Here is a 20,389-nt window from a genome sequence, read left to right as displayed (position 1 = left end):
GGGAACCTGTCACCCCCCCCAAGCCAGGGTGACAGGCTCCCGACCCCCCGCTAAAGCACCTTATACGTACCTGATCCCGCTTCTTGATTCGGTCGGGTGACGGAGATATCAGCGCCCAGGCCTGGCGTGTGCGCTCCTGAGATAAGTCCAACGCTCATAGAGAATGACGGAACGTCGGACTCACCAGTCATTCTCTATGAGTTGGACTCATCTGAGGAGCGCGCGCCGGGCCTGAGCGCTGATATCTCTGTCACCCGACCGAATCAAGAAGCAGGATCAGGTACGTATAAAGTGCTCTAGCGGGGGTTGGGAGCCTGTCACCCCGGCATCGGGGGTGACAGGTCCTTTTTAAAATCTTATTCTTCATTGGAAATAATGTTCATTACTTTTAGGATGTTACAGATCCCTTAGCACCACAGGCGTAATACACTACACTCAGGGGCGGATTAACTTTATCATAGGCCCCGGGCTGTTCACTAAGTCAAGTCCCAGCCTATCACGCCCGCAGCCACTAGAAGACAGCAAGACTGACGCTCTCCTTCCCAGCATATGGAAGTCACGCCAGACAGCAAGAGGAAGTAAACAAAGTCTACCAATCGGGCGGCGCTTCACTAAGTACGTCACCAGACAGTCTATTCTTTACCGAGTCCGTTATCATCCAATCATTCAAACTTACGAGAGACCAATCAGAACACGGATGACGGCATCCTCTGAGACCAGGTGGGGGACGTCGCAGCCAACCACAGAACGCAATAGCGCCGTCACGTTTTGTATTACCCAATGACAGTCTGGATGACAACCTGCATCCTTCGACCAATCAGAGGAGGGCTTATGTTTTGGCTCGAGATTTGAATACGGTTGATGGCCGCCGGTGTAGCCGTGTGCTGGATGAGTGGCACCTGCCGGCTGTAGTGTGGTCCTGGCGCTCCCGGCTGTAGTGTGGTCCTGGCGCTCCCGCCCGTGCCGCAGTCCTCTGACGGGTAACTACATGTGAGCGGACTCAAAGCTTCCTGTGGTAATGCCCTAAACCGGGGAGGGGAAGCGGCGGGTAAAGGCTTGGTGACAGCAGTGTGATGGAGCTGTGTGTGTAGTGTGCCCGCAGTGTGTGTAGTGTGCCCGCAGTGTGATGGAGCTGTGTGTGTAGTGTGCCCGCAGTGTGATGGAGCTGTGTGTGTAGTGTGATGGAGCTGTGTGTGTAGTGTGCCCGCAGTGTGATGGAGCTGTGTGTGTAGTGTGCCCGCAGTGTGATGGAGCTGTGTGTGTAGTGTGCCCGCAGTGTGATGGAGCTGTGTGTGTAGTGTGCCCGCAGTGTGATGGAGCTGTGTGTGTAGTGTGCCCGCAGTGTGATGGAGCTGTGTGTGTAGTGTGCCCGCAGTGTGATGGAGCTGTGTGTGTAGTGTGCCGGCAGTGTGATGGAGCTGTGTGTGTAGTGTGCCGGCAGTGTGATGGAGCTGTGTGTGTAGTGTGCCGGCAGTGTGATGGAGCTGTGTGTGTAGTGTGCCCGCAGTGTGATGGAGCTGTGTGTGTAGTGTGCCCGCAGTGTGATGGAGCTGTGTGTGTAGTGTGCCCGCAGTGTGATGGAGCTGTGTGTGTAGTGTGCCCGCAGTGTGATGGAGCTGTGTGTGTAGTGTGCCCGCAGTGTGATGGAGCTGTGTGTGTAGTGTGCCCGCAGTGTGATGGAGCTGTGTGTGTAGTGTGCCCGCAGTGTGATGGAGCTGTGTGTGTAGTGTGCCCGCAGTGTGATGGAGCTGTGTGTGTAGTGTGCCCGCAGTGTGATGGAGCTGTGTGTGTAGTTTGCCCGCAGTGTGATGGAGCTGTGTGTGTAGTGTGCCCGCAGTGTGATGGAGCTGTGTGTGTGTAGTGTGCCCGCAGTGTGATGGAGCTGTGTGTGTGTAGTGTGCCCGCAGTGTGATGGAGCTGTGTGTGTAGTGTGCCCGCAGTGTGATGGAGCTGTGTGTAGTGTGCCCGCAGTGTGATGGAGCTGTGTGTGTAGTGTGCCCGCAGTGTGATGGAGCTGTGTGTGTAGTGTGCCCGCAGTGTGATGGAGCTGTGTGTGTAGTGTGATGGAGCTGTGTGTGTAGTGTGATGGAGCTGTGTGTGTAGTGTGATGGAGCTGTGTGTGTAGTGTGATGGAGCTGTGTGTGTAGTGTGATGGAGCTGTGTGTGTAGTGTGATGGAGCTGTGTGTGTAGTGTGATGGAGCTGTGTGTGTAGTGTGATGGAGCTGTGTGTGTAGTGTGATGGAGCTGTGTGTGTAGTGTGATGGAGCTGTGTGTGTAGTGTGATGGAGCTGTGTGTGTAGTGTGATGGAGCTGTGTGTGTAGTGTGATGGAGCTGTGTGTGTAGTGTGATGGAGCTGTGTGTGTAGTGTGATGGAGCTGTGTGTGTAGTGTGATGGAGCTGTGTGTGTAGTGTGATGGAGCTGTGTGTGTAGTGTGATGGAGCTGTGTGTGTAGTGTGCCGGCAGTGTGTGTGTAGTGTGCCGGCAGTGTGATGGAGCTGTGTGTGTAGTGTGCCGGCAGTGTGATGGAGCTGTGTGTGTAGTGTGCCCGCAGTGTGATGGAGCTGTGTGTACTGCTTATAGCTATGGTACGTATAGGCTATAGCAATACAGTATACTGCTCATGTTGGTTATATATGCTGTATGTTTTAGTTTCACACTATTTTACAGGATCTCTGCTTGCTGTCAGTGAACTGTAACTTTTTTTTTTTCTTTTAACCCTTTAAGGACGTGGCCCATTTTCGTTTTTATGTTTTCGGTTTTTCCTCCTTGTGTTTAAAAGGCCATAGCACTTGCATTTTTCCACCTAGAAACCCACATGAGCCCTTTTTTTTTGCGTCACTAATTGTACTTTGCAATTACAGGCTGAATTTTTGCATAAAGTACACTGCGAAACCAGAAAAAAATTCAAAGTGTGGTGAAATTGAAAAAAAAAACGCATTTCTTTTATTTGGGGGAAATGTGTTTTTACGCCATTCGCCCTGGGGTAAAACTGACTTGTTATGCATGTTCCTCAAGTCGTTACGATTAAAACGATATATAACATGTATAACTTATATTGTATCTGATGGCCTGTAAAAAATTCAAACCGTTGTTAACCAATATACGTTCCTTAAAACCGCTCCATTCCCAGGATTATAGCGCTTTTATCCTTTGGTCTATGGGGCTGTGTCAGGTGTCATTTTTTGCGCCATGATGCGTTCTTTCTATCGGTACCTTGATTGCCCATATACGTCTTTTTGATCGCTTTTTATTACATTTTTTCTGGATTTGATGCGACCAAAAATGCGCAATGTTGCACTTTGGGATTTTTTTGCGCTGACGCCGTTTACCGTACGAGATCAGGAATGTGATTAATAGTTCGGGCGATTACGCACGCGGCGATACCAAACATGTTTATTTATTTATTTGTTTACTTTTATTTAAAACCTGGGAAAAGGGGGGTGATTCAGACTTTTATTAGGGGAGGGGGCTTTTTACTATTAACAACACTTTATTTTTTTTTTTTTTTTACACATATACTAGAAGCCCCCCTGGGGGACTTCTAGTATATATACTTGGATCTCTCATTGAGATCTCTGCAGCATAGATATGCTGCAGAGATCCATGAGATCGGCACTCGTTTGCTTTCGGCTGCTGCAGCCGAAAACGAACGAGTGCCGAGCCGAGGACGGCGCCATCTTGGACGCGTCCCCGGCCGGCATCAGTAACGGAGATCGCTCCTCCGGGACAAGGTCCCGGAGGAGCGATCTCCCCCACTAGACCCCAGCTGCCTCCGATTAGCTAATTAGCGGGCACGGCGATCAGACCGTGCCCGCTAATAGCAGCGGTCCCGGGCTACTCGCGGCACCCGGGATCGCGGCACATCAAATCGGGGCCGCCGCGCGGCCCTGCTTTGAAGTGCAAGTGCGGACATATGACGTACCGGTACGTCATATGTCCTTAAGAGGTTAAAGTGGCACTCCGGCAAAAAATGTTTTTCATTCAAATCAACTACTTTCAAAAAGGTTTGAGATTTACTTCTATTTAAAAGCCGCAAGTCTTCCCATACTTTTCAGCTACTGTATGTTCTGCAGGAAATGTTGTTGTCTTTTCAGGCTGACACAGTGCTCTCTGCTGCCACTTCTGACCCAGACAGGAACTGCCCAGAGCAGTAGCAAATCCCCATAGAAAACCTCTCCTGCTCTGGACAGTTTCTGCCGATAATTACAGAAAGACTTGAGATTTTTAAATAGAAGAAAATTACATATCTTAACAACTTTTTGACACCAGTTGATTTGAAAGAAAACGATTTTCATACCCCTTTAATGTTGCTAAGGTATACAGTAAGGTTATTATTGGGGGTGTGACTACTGCCACCCCCAGGATCCTCCAATGAAGGCAACTACAACAGTCTAAGGGAACCTGTCACTTTCCAAATGCAGCATACTATAGGGGAGGAACAGCTGAGCAGATTAAAGGAGAAGTCAGGCGACAATTTTTATTAAAGTATTGTATTGCCCCCCAAAAGTTAGACAAATCACCAATATACACTTATTACAGGAAATGCTTATAAAGTGCTTTTTTTCCCTGCATTTACTACTGTATCAAGGCTTCACTTCCTGGATAAAATGGTGATGTCACGACCCTACTTCCAGAGCTGTGCGGGCTGTGGCTGATGGAGAGGATGATGGCAGGGGGACACTGAGGGACACAGGGCACTGGAGGGACACTGAGCATCCCTCTGCCATCATCCTCTCCAGCAGCCCGCACAGCTCTGGGAGTCGGGTCGTGACATCACCATGTTATCTAGGAAGTGAAGCCTTAATGCAGTAGTAAGTGCAGGGAAAAAAAGCCCTTTATGTGCATTTCCCATAATAAGTGTATATTGGTAATTTTGTATTACTTTTGGGGGACAAGACAATACTTGTTTGTATGGTTTCCAGCAGTATCGGCACACTTTTCACAAACCCTAAATGGGCACTGCCATACAACTTTGAGGACAAGTGGGCAGTAACACATCTCACTCCCCTAGTCCTCAACAATTTTCATCAAGCAGCTCCATTATAATCTAATGGGGCTGTCTGAGCTGAAAAGGTTGACAGCAGGGAAGTAAAGCATGCTTCTCCCCTACCCACCGCGTTCTGCTCATTAGAAGTCTCAGCAGTGACACCCCCACCCATCAAAACGTCTACCATGTCCCAGTAGAGTCGTGCAGATGGAGTAGTGTATCGCAAAGAGTATACACTTACTTAACCAGGAAAAGGAGTCTTCGTTGGCGCAGGGAGATCTCAGGACACGTAGGTATTGGAAAAGTTGTTTTATTGCATAACTGCAACGCGTTTCTAGGCTACAATGCTTCTTTATCAAGCCAAAATGATATGCATGCATACAGAAATAACATGGGGGTATTTAACATGAAAGGACGCGCCAAAAAACTGACCGAGGGGGGCGGAACTGACTGTCAGGAGGCGGTCTGAATTGACACAAATAATTGTAAAAACAAAAGTAAAATATACATGACAAAGACTTCTAGATTAAAACAATTTAAAAATATGAGAATGCAATAGATCTTTCAAGACAGATCAGTATTGTATTTTATATATATATCGGCTAAGGGTGATCACATGACTGTCATGTGATCGTCATGTGATCAGATCATAATCAAGTAGGCATATATAATGATTCCGTGCATCAAAAGGTTGTAAACATTATGTATTAACTTGCAGTGGATACAGAAACTCTAAACATAATGAATCAATAAAAATAAAATAAAAAAACAAAAACAAAAAACTCTATAAACATAGTAGCGGCAAACAAAGTGCATCTGTACCGCTCCGAGACAGAGAGAAGCAAAAACACCAAGAACAGCTTCACGATCCAGGGTAATGGGTATGTAGTGAATGATATATAAGTTTTATTTTATCCCTTAATAAAACTTCTATATCATTTACTACCTACCCATTACCCTGGATCGTGAAGCTGTTCTTGGTGTTTTTGCTTCTCACAACAACGAGGCGAGCTTCCTTCTGTCTCGGAGCGGTACAGATGCACTTTGTTTGCCGCTACTATGTTTAGAGTTTATTTTTTAATTTTTATTGATTCATTATGTTTAGAGTTTCTGTATCCACTGCAAGTTAATACTTAGTGTCTACAAACATAACCTTTTGATGCGCCGCTCTTCACACTATGAGCCGCTCTCCACACTACTACGCATGCGCCAGCGGCATAAAGAAGCCGCTACTATGTTTAGAGTTTTTTATACTGATTCATTATGTTTAGAGTTTCTGTATCCACTGCAAGTTAATACATAATGTTTACAACCTTTTGATGCACGGAATCATTATATATGCCTACTCGATTATGATTTGATCACATGACTATCACATGAGTCATGTGATCACCCTTAGCCGATATATATATAAAATACAATACTGATCTGTCTTGAAAGATCTATTGCATTCTCATATTTTTAAGTTGTTTTAATCTAGAAGTCTTTGTCATGTATATTTTACTTTTGTTTTTACAATTATTTGTGTCAATTGAAACCGCCTCCTGACAGTCAGTTCCGCCCCCCTCGGGCATTTTTTGGCGCGTCCTTTCATGTTAAATACCCCCATGTTATTTCTGTATGCATGCATATCATTTTGGCTTGATAAAGAGGCATTGTAGCCTAGAAACGCATTGCCGTTATGCAATAAAACAACTTTACCAATACCTACGTGTCCTGAGATCTCCCTGCGCCAACGAAGACTCCGTTTCCTGGTTAATTAAGTGTATACTCTTTGCGATACAATACTCCATCTGCACGACTCTACATTTCCTGATACCTTTGACGTGAGGCACCCCGTCTTTGTTCCCCGGAGCGGCAGTATCTAGATCTCCATCACTACCATGCGCATAAAGGTGTTGTGCTCTTAGTACAACCTGTCCAGGTGAGCACATCCATCACCCCTTATACCTTATATTTCCTGCTACTGATTCACCCAGGGAGCGCCTATTCTTTGTGTTTCCAGCCTTTTTCCACCATGTCCCAGTAGAATAGAGACAAAATCAGGCCATACCTTTTGGAGGCTGAGTATATTTGATTCTAAGCTTTCGAGAGTCTAGCTCCCTTCGTCAGACGTGATGTAATACAAAACTGAAAAAATCACAGACTTATATACACACTAGACAGAGATCATCAATGGATTTTAGGAAACTTTAGAAATAACAAAATGCAATATACACAGCGTCTATTTACAACAGGTCAATAAACTAAAGCTTGTGAGGCGTGAACGCCTCCAAAAGGTATTGTCTGATTTCTTCTCTATTCTACTGATTTCTATGGCTAACACTGTACAACAATACTACCATGTCCCAGTGACAAGCCAAGTTAGGGAAGGGTTACTTCGGGCACCAGTGAAAAACCTGAGTGTGGCAATAATAAAGATGTCCTGCTTCCCTTCTCTGTGCCCCCAGCAGCAGCTCCCTTTCACCATCCCGATTCTCAAATCACCCAAGTTCCTGTTTGGTCACCACCCCACAGGAAATACCCATTCATCCAGTCAGTGACTGCAGAGGTGTCCGGCCTCGCTCACTGACTGGCAGGATGGGCATTTATCAGTCAGGGCTGTGATGCCACCAGATCGTAGGCTTCGGGGGCCTGGCGGAGAAACTGGAATGGTCATGCTGCACTGCAGGGGGACGGGTTAGTAGAACTATTTGATTATTCCCTGCCACTCTCTGCATTTTCACCCGGAGTATCGCTTTAAAAAAGCTGATTTTTCTTTCTTATGTTATGCAGCTAATTGGCCAGTATTTAATTTATTTGTATAGATGTAGAGATGAGGATTATTGGCCAGCTTTGTGGTGCTGTGCTGATGCACACAGGATATAAATCAGCTTTGAAAGGTAGAAAATGCAGTTTGACCGTAAGTCAAGATAATGGCTGATCAGGTCACATGACCCAGATCACATCACAAGACCCAAAAATGTTTTGGGAGTGCTTAGTTAAAGGGGTATTCCCCCCAAGAGATAAAAAAATGAAATGCTTCCAAACCTAGCTGGTCTTACTCACAAAGTCCCCCTGAGTATTTTGAGCCGTCTCCCGTCTTTGTAGCTGCTGCTGTTCCTGAGGAAAAGTTTTTTCTTCTTCAAAAAGCCGATATATACATGCAAGATGGTGCTGGCCAGGAAACTACATTTCCCATCATGCATTGCTTCCTGCTGCTTGCTGGGAACTGTAGTTCTACAGAAGCGCTGTGACCTGATTATATTGTGATGTGGATGGATAGCAGCTTACTGGGACCTGTAGTTCTACACAATATATGAGGTCACAGAGCTTCTGTAGAACTACAGGTCCCAGCAAGCTGCTATCAGTCCAAATCAGAAACTGTGTGACCTGATATATTAAAGGTAGGGAGAGAAGTAAATGGGAGGAAGGATACAGAGCTAGACAGAGGAGAGAGAAGAATCATCCAGCTTACAGCTGAGGCAGGGACGCTGCAAGGGGAGGCTGAGGAGGGAGGATGCACATGGCTAGACAGAGGTCACAGGTCACCACACTGCCCAGGAAGTGGCCGAACTCCGCAGCTGACACACACACCCTGATTCATGACCTGATGACACACAGGTCGGTCGGATTTTGGGGGGAATACCCCTTTAAGGGGTTGTCCTATTATACACAGTTATCCCTTATTCACAGGATAAGCGATTCCAGAGTCCTCTGTTGAAATGGAGCAGCGTGGACATTTATGAGACTGCAATGCTCCTGTGCTCCAATTTGATGGGAGGGAGATGATATCACAGGGAACCCCTGTGTTCACACCCTCTTTTGATCATACGCTGTCTTAGGACATATGCACAACATGGAAATCACACGGATAGCTTCAGGCGGATTCTGCTGCTTGCCCCCACTCCCCTGCACACGCCCCCCGCTTGAAGTTCCGCCTGTTCCATAGGCTCCATTCTATGCTCAGAGAGATTTTATGTCCACCCAAAGAATTGACATGTCAAGCTGGAAGTTATCTGTGTGATTTCTATTGTGTGTATGTGTGTGTGTGTGTATATATATATATATATATATATATATATATATATATATTCTTGTTCACTTAGTTCTCTGAAAAGATCATCTTGGCCGGTACTGCAGTACCGGCCGGATGATCTTTTTGGCCGCAGTGTTCTGATGTGGGTGCATCCGTGCGCGCCCGCATCAGATCTCGCCACAGCACACTATGGAACGAGCGGCCACTGACAGGGTTTTCTGTGGCAGCTATTCAATGAATAGCGTCTGCAGAAAACTGACATGCCATTTGTTTGCGGCGCCGCTAGGGATCCCGGCCAGAGCGTATACTGTGTGTGTACCCTCCGGCTGGGATCACATAGGCAACAAAGGCACGTATATTTTCGTAATTATGTAACGGCCTTGATTTTATGAAAATATACGTTGTGTGGACATAGCCCTATACTGTGTTAATGGTAAGAGCCCCTCTACGTGGAACTGTGTTAAGGTCCATTTACACAGAAAGATTATTTGACAGATTATCTGCCAAAGATTTGAAGCCAAAGCCAGGAATGGCTGAAATCTCAGTCTTTCCTTTATAATCTGTTCTCTGTTTATAGTCTGTTTCTGGCTTTGGCTTCAAATCTTTGGCAGATAATCTGTCAGATAATCTTTCTGTGTAAATGGACCCTGACTATTCCCTGCACAGCTGGGCCCTGGGATAATGTCCTTGTACACTATAGAGTGCAAAGTCCAGCAGCACAAGATATGAATGAAGAAATCTATTCAGGGAGGTAATTCTTTGTATGTGGCCGCATTGTCAGGTTCTAGCCCTGTGGGAGAAAGAAGGCAGCACTCGTCTTGTCTGTGCACAGGAACACTAGAGGTAGTCAACTCCACAACGTTTGGCAGAAGAGTCCGGCATGTTTAAAGCATTGGTGTAGCGGAGGTGAAAGCTGAGCTTTGATTGGTCACTCTGGGCAGGTTACACCAGTGTATATTTTACTGTTTTATTGCTTTGTGATTGTCCTTTTGCACCATAAATACATGTAAGAAGGGCATCTTGGTGTCACTGAGTTGTGGAGGCTGTGAAGACACTTGAGATGCTGCAGACTCTATTGACTGTGATAAGTGGTTACTTGGCCAGATCAGACTTATACTCAGCTCCATATTATTCTCCCTCTTCTGTGCTCTTGTCTGTACACTGGACAGCGCACTCTATTTGGAAGCTAGTACCTGCCTGTGATGGATAGATCAGTCATTTATCAATAAGGGGTTAAGCTATAACGTTCAATCTGCATCTGCCTGGATGGTTAGAGTATCTGTTCATGCCCTTTGCCATAATACAGTGAAAGCTTTCATTCAGGTACTCATGCAGATTTCAATGGTTGTGAACTGTTTGCACTTTTTTCCTACTTGCAGACAGGCAACAGTCACAACCTTATACATATTTTAGGGATCCTCAGCTTATTGTGCCATTGCTAGGGGTACTTGGCTGAAATTTTTCTTCTAAATCAACCGGTTTAAAAAAGTTATATAGATTTGTAATTTACTTCTATTTAAAAATCTCCAGTCTTCCAGTACTTATTATTCCAGTACTTATTATCTGCTGTATGTCCTGCAGGAAGTTGTGATTTCTTTCCAGTCTGACACAGTGCTCTCTGCTGCCCCCTTCTGTCCCTGTCAGTAGCTGTCCAGAGCAGTGGCAAACCCCCTTAGAAAACCTCTCCTGCTCTAGACAGTTTCTGAAAGAGGTGGCAGCAGAGAGCACCACTTCCTGCAGGGCATACAGCATCTGATAAGTATAGGGAAACTTGAGATTTTAAAATAGTAAATTACTAATTAAATTAGTATATAAGTAAATTACAAATCTATGACTTTTCTGACACTAGTTAATTTGAAAGGAAATGTTTTTGCTGGAGTACCCCTTTAACATGTTCTACATGCAATCCGCATAGCAAAATTACACAAGTAATACATTTGTTAAATGCCCTTGACTGATACTATGGTGTGGATGAACACCTTGTGATGTCTTGTAACATTGTAATAAAATGATTGGCCACAGAGGTTTGTACATTCATTTTACATTGCGACTAGTTGTCCTTACTACACTGATAGTCGGAATAACCTCCACACAAAATGTCCCCCGACAGTATGTGGTGTATGTAGAAGGATGTGCAGTGTGAGGGTGCGTGCACACTACGGAATTGCCGCGTATAACCCGCGGCGTATTCTGTCGCTCGTCCCCGCACGCGGCGGCGCGCTTTTCCGCCGGTGCCATAGGCACTGTTCTGTGCACGGGCGGATTACGCGTTCCGTCGAAAGAATTGACATGTCAATTCTTTCGACGGAACGCGTAATCAGCCCGTGCACAGAACAGTGTCTATGGCACCGGCGGAAAAGCGCGCTGCCGCGTGCAGGGACGAGCAACGGAATACGCCGCGGGTTATACACGGCAATTCCGTAGTGTGCACGCACCCTTACAGATTGGCTGGCTGAGAGTGATCAGTACTCACATACTACACTGTGCCTTATGTTATGTAGTGGGGTACACAATATCTCTTGAGTATTTAACAGCATATAAGAGTTCTATGTCATAATACGTTTAAGGGTGCCTTCACATGTACTGTATCGCAGCAGATTTCAGGCTGTGAAATCCGCTGCGATAATGATTACTATGCCACTCAATGGCAATGTATTACCACAGCAGGGTATTATTTGCGTTTATTTGTACCATGCAGATTTTCTGCGGAAAATAAATATAAATGCTGTGAGTTTTCAATACTGAGTACTGTGCATGTCTGTGTAGCGTCGGGGAAGCCGTGAAACATGACACCATAACTGTAATCTAAGGAATGCTCAATATAGAAAAATCCAGCATTATGCTCCCTTTCCTTTCATTCCGTTTTACTGCAATCATATCTTTGAGAAATATATAAAGAATTTCTCCCATAAGACCAGTCTCTGTAAGGGCAGCGATAGCTAGATAGATGAATATGACACTAACCTTTTACTGTGCAAAGCTGTCTGACAAATCGGCTGAGACCCTCGAGGTTACCATTTGCTTCCGTATATTTCTTATACATTATAATGGAGTCACAGTAATGTGCACTAGGGTTGTGTGGACGGTAAGCCATAGTTATGAGCTTTGTCATGTGAGTGTACTGCTGATGCTACGCAGTGGTTTCTGTGTTCGCCATTGAAAGGCCCCGTTCATATGTCCTTTTGGGGCTTCCATCCTGCCCATAGGAGCAGAACAATAAAATAAGGGTGTGCTGGATTTTCTGTATGCAGGACAGTGAAGGTGTCCTACCGACCCCTTTGACTATAATAGGGAGTGTTCAGCGTTTTTCCTGCATGGTGTTTAACAATTTACTGAACAAAATAGCTCTGCTTGTAGCGCAATTCTGTCTTTTTATTTGTGCTGGAACCCGCAGCCCTCCTAAAGGCCCTATTCCACCAACAGATCTGACAGAATAGCTGCCAAAGATTTGAAGCCAAACCCAGGAGTGGATTTGAAAAGAGAAGAAATCCAGTCTTTCCTTTATGACCTGTTCTCTGATTATAGTCTGTTCTGGGTTTGGCTTTAAATCTTTGGCAGATAATCTGTCGTCAGATCTGTTGGTGGAATAGGGCCTTAAGAGAATAATAGATGCAGATGTGAACCCTGTCTAAGGGTACTATTACACGGAACGATAATCGGCCGAATTGGGCCCATTATCGCTCTGTGTAATAAATGCAACGATCAGCCGATGACAACGATCATCGGCTGATCGTTGATATAGGTTAGACCCTATTTTCGTCGGGCGCCGACCCCGCACCGCTGCGTGGCCGGCCACTAACGATATACATTACCCATCCACGTTCCAGGGCTGCTCCTGCCGTCCGCTTCTCCCGGGGTCCCATGCGCGCTCTAGCTTCACAGAGGCCTGTCAGCTGATAGGCCGCTCAGCCAATCACAGGCCGCGGCGGTCCCGGCCTATGATTGGCTGAGCAGCCTACCAGCTGACAGGCCGCTGTGAAGCTAGAGCGCGCACGGGACCCCGGGAGAAGCGGACGGCAGGAGCAGCCCTGGAACGTGGATGGGTAATGTATGCCAGTTTAGCAAGGGCTGCAAGGACATCGGTAACGATGTCCTTGCAGCTCTTGTTAAGCGATTATCGGGCTGTGTAATAGGCCCAGTAAACAAGCAACGATCTAGCAGCCATTGTAATACCACCCTAAGGCATGCTGGAGTGAGAATGAGAAGACTCTAACCTGCTGTTATGTTCCTCTAGGGCACAGGATGCTGAGCATGAAGATTTCTTACCTGCGTTTATCATAATTTCTCATGGGAACATGGGCTTATTGCTGTGTATAGAATATTAACATTGTAATTCTTTTTTAATTAGGAATCATTGTAGAACATGCGCCACATAGAACACTAAGGTTGGATTAGAGGATTGTTGCATCACAGACAGAACCTGAAAGCCATCTTCTGAGTAAGTGTTTTCTTTTGAGTTACTTTCTTAAACTGTTTTTTTGCATAATTTAAGATTATATTCTGGGCATTGTTTCTTTTTATGTCATTGTGCTAAGGCAGATGCTAAAAAGAAGAAATATACTGTAATTACCTTCCTCTATCCTCCGCTGCCGCCATGATCCGGAACTTCAGACCTGTTGCACAGTACTTCCGAGGTTGGGGGTTTGCGATGTGGAATTGTGGAACATTGTGCAAGATACAGGAGCTCTGTGATAATTGTAGCAGCAGGGGAGCAGGAGATATAAGTACTGGATTTTTCTTTTTAGCACATGCCACAGCAGAATAAAAAAAGATTAAAAAAAATATAGAGAGAGTTATTTATGTGTATATATATAAATTTACGCTTAAAGCGTAGCTGTCATGTTTTTTTTTTTTTATTGCAGAAATCAGTAGTATAAGCGATTTTAAGAAACTCTGTAATAGGTTTCATCAGCCAAAAAAGCCTCTTTCTGTACTCAAGAAGCAATCTCCCAGCCTCCCCCCCGACTTCTTATCTGTGCATTATCAGGCAAGAAGACATGTGTCTTCATTACAGAGAAGCCAGTGAAGACGGGCTCTGCTCTCTCCATTGTAAGCCTATGAAGGGTGGAGGGGCTGAGGGAGATGAGGGAGCAGGAAGAGGTGACATGAAGGTCAGCTGTTTGTAGACTGTCTGGGCACCTAAACCGCAGGATTCTGGGGTCAGAAAGGTCAGTGCTTATCTATGAACTTACTGAGAGAAGATTGCAGGGTGTTGTGCTGTGCAGGACTGCTCCGTGCTCAGTCACTCCTAAAAGCCTCTCCCCTCTCCATAGCCACATAATTGACACAGAACTCCTGCTTCTTTTGATGTGAGGGCTGGGAGATTGCTTTTTCAGTACATAAGGAAACTCTTTTAGTACATAAAACCTATTACAGAGTTTCTTAAAATTGCTTGTACTATAGATATTTAATGTTTTCAGAAAAATGACCCTGAAATGACAGTTACGCTTTAAACCAAGGTGTGTGTTTGTGTACATATATATATTACGCACACACACCTTGGTTTAGGAGTAACTTTGATGAAGAGCGTTTTGCAAGAAGAGCTCACAGTTTTTCAAAATTGTAACTTGGTTTAAGAGCTCCCTGTGATGGGCATGGTTTGTATGTTCATACTCCAGAATACCAAATAGCCATTTTTTTTTGTTGTTGTTTTTATTTATACCTGGTAAGATGTGTTGTGTATTTATATAGTGTATATACAGGATTATCTTGGGTTGCCCTGTCCTCTGCTCTTTTATTTAATAGGCTGCTGATACACTATCATGGCTGACTACAGTGTCTTGGTGCCTGCCGGTGGCAGGAGTCTGCTTGCAGACTCTTCTGTTTTCGATACCAAACTCGCAGAGACGTCGAAAGAAAATTTATTTGCAGGCACAGCAGACGTTGATGGTAAAGTGCAGTAACACATTTACTTATGTGTTTTATGTTAAAATAAATAGAATAAGTGTGAATACATATGTTTACAACTGAAGTCTGTTCTAGAAAGTTAAGTCTGTATTACACGACATGATTTTCATGGGGAAGCGAGTGCCGACCTGTCGGCTCAGAGACTGCTAATAGAAGCTCTGACATTTGAAGCTAGTGGTCTCACAATGTTGACCAGATTCACACTTTAACCATGGATGTGCAGGGCTAGCTTTACGAACCACAAAGTGTACACAAAGAACTTGAAGGTTTAAGAATCTGCCTATAGAAAAGCCTTTTCAATTTTTTTTTCTAATAGTTATGTTTTTCGCTCGCAGCCTCACTGTGATCTTCTTCATTCTGTAAGAGCTTATTTGTAAGCCTATGAAGCTTGTTTCATGCATTGGGGTGGAAAAGGAGGCAAGCTGGGGAATGAAGCGCAAAATTCCTTGCTTCTCACGGCTTGTTTTTACAGATTAGTTTTTCATAATGGGAGGGTCACTTTAACCCTTTGATGTTGGAGCCAGTTTATATTTTTGCACTTTCATTTTTTCCTCCATGTTTAAAAGGCCATAGCGCTTGCATAAAATATGCTGTGAAACCAGAAAAAAACTTGTGCAGTGAAATAAAAAAAAAATTCTTATTATTTTGAAGGCTTTCATGTTTAAGCTTTTTGCCCTATGGTAATTTGATCCGGAAGGTGCAATTACGTATGCGATTACGACAAAAGTGCTGCTGTGTAGTACCGGTATGGATGATGCTGCTGTGTAGTACCAGTATGGATGTATGTATGGCTGATACTGTTATGTAGTACCGTTATGGATGTATGTATGAATGATGCTGCTGTGTAGTACATGTATGGATGAATGATGCTGTTATGTAGTACCATTATGGATGTATGGATGCTGCTGTGTAGTACCAGTATGGATTGATGTATTTATGGATGCTGCTGCTGTGTAGTACCAGTATGTATGGATGGATGGTGCTGCTGTGTAGTACAATTATGGATGGATGCTGCTGCTGTGTAGTACCAGTATGGATGGATGGAGGCTGCTGCTGTGTAGTACCAGTATGTATGTATGTATGGATGGATGATGCTGCTGTGTAGTACCAGTATGGATGGATGGATGATGCTGCTGTGTAGTACCAGGATGTATGAATGATGCTGCTGTGTAGTACCAGTATGGATGGATATCTGGCCAATGCTGCTGTGTAGTACCAGGCACAATAGTGTAAAGCTGCAGCGTGATATAAAGGGAAAAAATAATAAAATAAAAATCTTTCTTACATATTGATGTTAGATTATAGTGGGCAGAAACCTCCAATTTTAGCTGTGCGGGGTCCGGCGGGCCGGGACTGTTGCTGCCCGTGTGCGGGGTCCGGCGGGCCGGGACTGTTGCTGCCCGTGTGCGGGGTCCGGCGGGCCAGGGGAGGGGTTGGTATAGTGTGCGGGGTCCGGGAGTGACAGCGCGGCAGGGGGAGGAGGACAAAACATGACAGCATGGAGCAGAAGCCACTGAACTGAGAGGCGAGTTAACAGCTCTACACCTGCTACCATTATTTGAAGTTCGCGCTGCTGTTAGCGAGGGGCAGGCTGAGGAGGCGCTGCGGAGGCGGGGGACGGCACACTAACAGGCAGTCAGCTAGCCACCCGTTATGTTCTCTTAACTATACTCTATGTTAAGCTGCCCTATTGCACAGCTTAATATAAAGTATCGAATACCAGGGAATCCTGGTACCGAACCGTTTTTTTGCCCGAAATATTGATAGTAGTATCGATATTTCCGTGCATCCCTATTGGGGGGTTTTTACGCGTACGCCATTTACCGTGCAAGATCAGGAATGCGATAATTTAATAGTTCAGGACCAAATATGTTCACTTTTTTAAATTTTTTATTTATTTTTATGTATAAAATTAGAAAGGGGGGTGATTTTAAACCTTTTATTAGGGCAGGGTTTTTCTTTTTTAATAAAAACACTTTATTTTTTTTTCTCACACATATTAAGTCCCCTGGGGGACTTCTATATACACAGCACTGATCTCTTATTGGGATCAATGCTGTGTATATAATAGAGCACTGATCCATCAGATCAGTGTTCTTTTACTCTGATCTGCAGCAGACCAGATACACTGCTGCAGAGAGGGCTCATGTCTGGAGCCCTCCCTGTTTACCCTTAACGGCGCATGACGAGTATACTCGTCATGCATCATTAAGAGGTTAAGGCTAGGTCTTCATGGTGCTAATGTCAATGTGGGCATGTTGCAACATAACATGACTGCCAAGAACTGTCCACATTTTCCAAATTTGATGACACTTGGCCAGTAGACTTTTTTGCGACTTCTGTGACTTTTCTATATATATTTTTTTTCCACATACAACCTATAGAACTACGCTTGAGAAATACAAACTAATGTCAGTTATTTACTATATTTGATAACTAATACATAAAATTAAGAGTCTTATTAAAACATTGGACATAGGCATACTAATGAATGGAAGAGGGGGGAGCAACGAGTTATTCTGGACAAATAATAAGCGAAACACGGGTGTTTGGTGAGACAGACCCTGCATATGCATTATTACAGTGTTTCACTTCTATGTACTGGTTGGGGCCTAAGGTCCAGTGCCAGCATACATTGGAAGTGTGGGTTCCCCTCCAGTGACGTGTGTGGGAGGGGTGGATATCTTACTGTCAAATCTCAACTGTAAAAGTTGTGATGGCTATTCTCAGATCATGCTATATTATGTGCTATTTGCTGGGTGTGCTGTACAACCAAGTTGCTATGTAACCCTCACATATCACTTGGCTGTCTGTTTAGGTCATTAGGCCCACGGGTAGACTGGGCAATACTTGTATTTTACTTACCTGGCCTCTTAATCCTTGCAGAAGACATGCCACAGGTAGAGACCAGAGTTGTTCTAGTTCAGGATGCAGGAAGAAATGAAGCTGTATTAAAAGCTCTTGAGGTACGTTATGTTTCTTATTTTTTTTCCCTAGAAAATTGATATATAATGTGTTTTGTAATAATCTCTGAACCTTCCTTTCCACAGACAGTTAAGCTAATGGAAGTTCCAGTTATAAAGATAAGGGACAATTGTCATGAAAAATCCAGAGAATCATTTATAAAAAGTATAGTGAATATGGTATGGTCATTTCTTCATGCCAGCTGACTGCATGCAGCACCTCACAACTGGCTCTTAAAGTGCACCACTAACTCCATATTTCTATAGGTCTACGTGTGCTTTATTATTCCAATCTTTAACACCAGGGGCAAGATTTTACTTTTGGGTTTCTCCATTGATTGGGTTAATTCAGGTCTTGGTTCTTACACATGGTGAAGGAATTGTTTTTTTTCCACCCTAAAAATGGTTGATTGGTTTTCTTTCTCATTTATTTTTATTTTTTTAACAATATTTTTATTTTTAACATGTATATTGGATATTAGGACATATTCAAACATTGCAGCTGCTGCATGCCACCTGAATCCCACTCATTTGTGATGGCTAGTGGCCATATGATTTTGCCAGTAAAACCAGCAATGTCGTGCAGCCATTTGGCCACATTTTAATAAAACTGGACTTGTTGCCAAAAGCAGGGACATCACTGTGTAGAGTCCAGAGGTGGTGCTTCACTCGGGGCCTTAAGAAAGGCAATAGGCTCTGATGTCACCCAAGGCAATTATATTATTTTTTATTATATGTAACACTGGGGCCTGTTCACATTCTGTTGCATTTGGTCTAAGAACCTCATTTACATCTCTGGCCAATAGCATCTGGTCACAACTTTTATTTTTTAAAAGCTGATGAAAGATGAGCGCTAAGCTCAGATTGGTTTCTATGGGCCACAAGTCCAGTTTGTATGTGGCACAGCTCTAATGAGATTACATGGAGGATATTGATTTGCAATGCAAGATATTAGTCCTTTGAGCACATGAAGTACAAGACTCATGCCCATGTCTTATACGCTTCTGAAGTTACCTTTGCTGTTATTAAATGTGTCTAGGGAGATGTAAGGAAAGGTCTACAAGAAGCAAATGTAAAATGTAAATATTAGATTTGATACATAAAGATATTATTATTAAATATTGTAGAACACTATTGCTAAACCACCCTTGGCCTTTCAGGTATTACTCATTATGTGCCAATCCAGACCCCCCTCATACTGGCTTCTGATAGTGACCCCAGTAAGCCCTTATACTCCATACAGATCACGTTGGGGGTCTGGAATTTTTTGCTTGCATTATTTTGTTTGTGTGGCAGCTATTTCAGCCAGGCTATTGAACAGACAAGCCAGCACAATTTGACCATTCATGCGTTATAGGCAAATTAGACAACAATTGTTTTGTGTTCGGATTGAATGACACCGTCCATCTTTTGTGGCCTGTTCTAGTTTTGTTGCCTACAGGGGATTACTGAATACAGGCAATTTTAGGAAAATGAAAGGTCATAACTGTCAGCACAATAATGTTGCTTTCTTTAATCTGCACTAAAACATCATATGCTTGCACGGAAACAGGGGAAATGATGTAAGAAGGATTGCTAAGATTAAACTGTAATGGATATATGATCCCATCCTCTAAGTTGTAATGTTCCAGACACTGCTGAAAGACAAATACTCTTAAAAAAAAAAAAAAAAAAAAACATTTTTGGAGGGAAAAGGCCCATTCATGGATTTAGAGTCTAGAATTTATTTTACTATATCTTTGACTTAGACATGATCATTTGACTTTAAAGGGAGGGCCACAAGTCAAACACCCTGTAATGTCACACTTGTCCCCTATCCTTTTATAGGGTATAGGTTCATTTAAAGGGACTCCGTCACCTCCAAAACGCCCGCTAAACTTATCAGAAGATTATACATCAATAGAGTATACAACTCTGATTCTATATCTGCAATCTTTTATTTCTATTAACTTGCATTCCTTTGCTATAAGTCCACAAAAAAAGGAGTCTAAGTTGTTCTCTCCATTATATTCTTGAGCTAAGTAGTCCTTTCTATGTCCCAACATGCCCAGTTTGCAAGCTTACAACGAGGAGATACAAAGGAGTAGGAAGACACAAATTATAGATTTAGAATCTGCATCCTTTATCCTACTTACAGATGACTTTAATATAGGTTTTGAGAAGGGTGGGTTGGAGGTGACAGCGTTCCTTTAAGTTAGAATACCTTTTTAGGGTGCCTTCACACCTACCGGATCCACAGCGGATCTCACTTCTGCGGATTCGAAGCGAGAACCGCTGCGGATCCGGTATCAATTCACCCCTATGATAGCACATATTCGCAGGGGGATTAACATCCCGCTGTGAATATGTGCTTTAACTCCCTGATGGCCCGCAGCCCCGCCGTCGCATCCCCCCCCCCCCCCCCCCCATCCCGACCACATCCCACCCCATCAGCCCATCTCCGGCCCGCCGCCGCCAGCATACATTACTTGCTCGGCGGCGCGGCTGCAGTGAGGGTCCCGCTCAGCTGAT

General features: G+C 44.2%; 2 protein-coding genes across 7 annotated transcripts in view; one reads left to right on the top strand and one right to left on the bottom strand.

Annotated features, from left to right (window-relative positions):
* The window catches only part of NCEH1 (neutral cholesterol ester hydrolase 1), a 61,243-nt gene extending 60,584 nt beyond the window's left edge, over positions 1 to 659 (bottom strand). Inside the window, exon 1 of the mRNA XM_069975181.1 lies at positions 644 to 659. Within this exon, the coding sequence (XP_069831282.1) occupies positions 644 to 658 (15 nt within the window). The 5' untranslated portion in view covers position 659. The remainder of the gene's footprint in view (positions 1 to 643) is intronic.
* Positions 660 to 925: 266 nt separating this feature from the next.
* ECT2 (epithelial cell transforming 2) overlaps positions 926 to 20,389 on the top strand; it is a 79,318-nt gene continuing 59,854 nt past the window's right edge. For 2 of the 6 annotated variants that reach the window (XM_069975178.1, XM_069975174.1), the window contains exons 1-5: positions 932 to 1,015; positions 13,357 to 13,446; positions 14,754 to 14,897; positions 17,802 to 17,881; positions 17,966 to 18,058. In XM_069975178.1, coding sequence (XP_069831279.1) covers positions 14,771 to 14,897; positions 17,802 to 17,881; positions 17,966 to 18,058 — 300 coding nt within the window. In that variant the 5' untranslated portion in view covers positions 932 to 1,015; positions 13,357 to 13,446; positions 14,754 to 14,770. Of the gene's footprint in view, positions 1,016 to 13,356; positions 13,447 to 14,753; positions 14,898 to 17,801; positions 17,882 to 17,965; positions 18,059 to 20,389 lie in introns of all 6 variants that reach the window. The other 4 variants (XM_069975179.1, XM_069975177.1, XM_069975176.1 and 1 more) reach the window with 3 other exon arrangements.

Source organism: Dendropsophus ebraccatus, chromosome 6, assembly GCF_027789765.1.
Source record: "Dendropsophus ebraccatus isolate aDenEbr1 chromosome 6, aDenEbr1.pat, whole genome shotgun sequence".
Taxonomy (NCBI): domain Eukaryota; kingdom Metazoa; phylum Chordata; class Amphibia; order Anura; family Hylidae; genus Dendropsophus; species Dendropsophus ebraccatus.
Note: the sequence above shows the minus strand (reverse complement) of the source record. Positions and strands in the feature narration are given on the sequence as shown.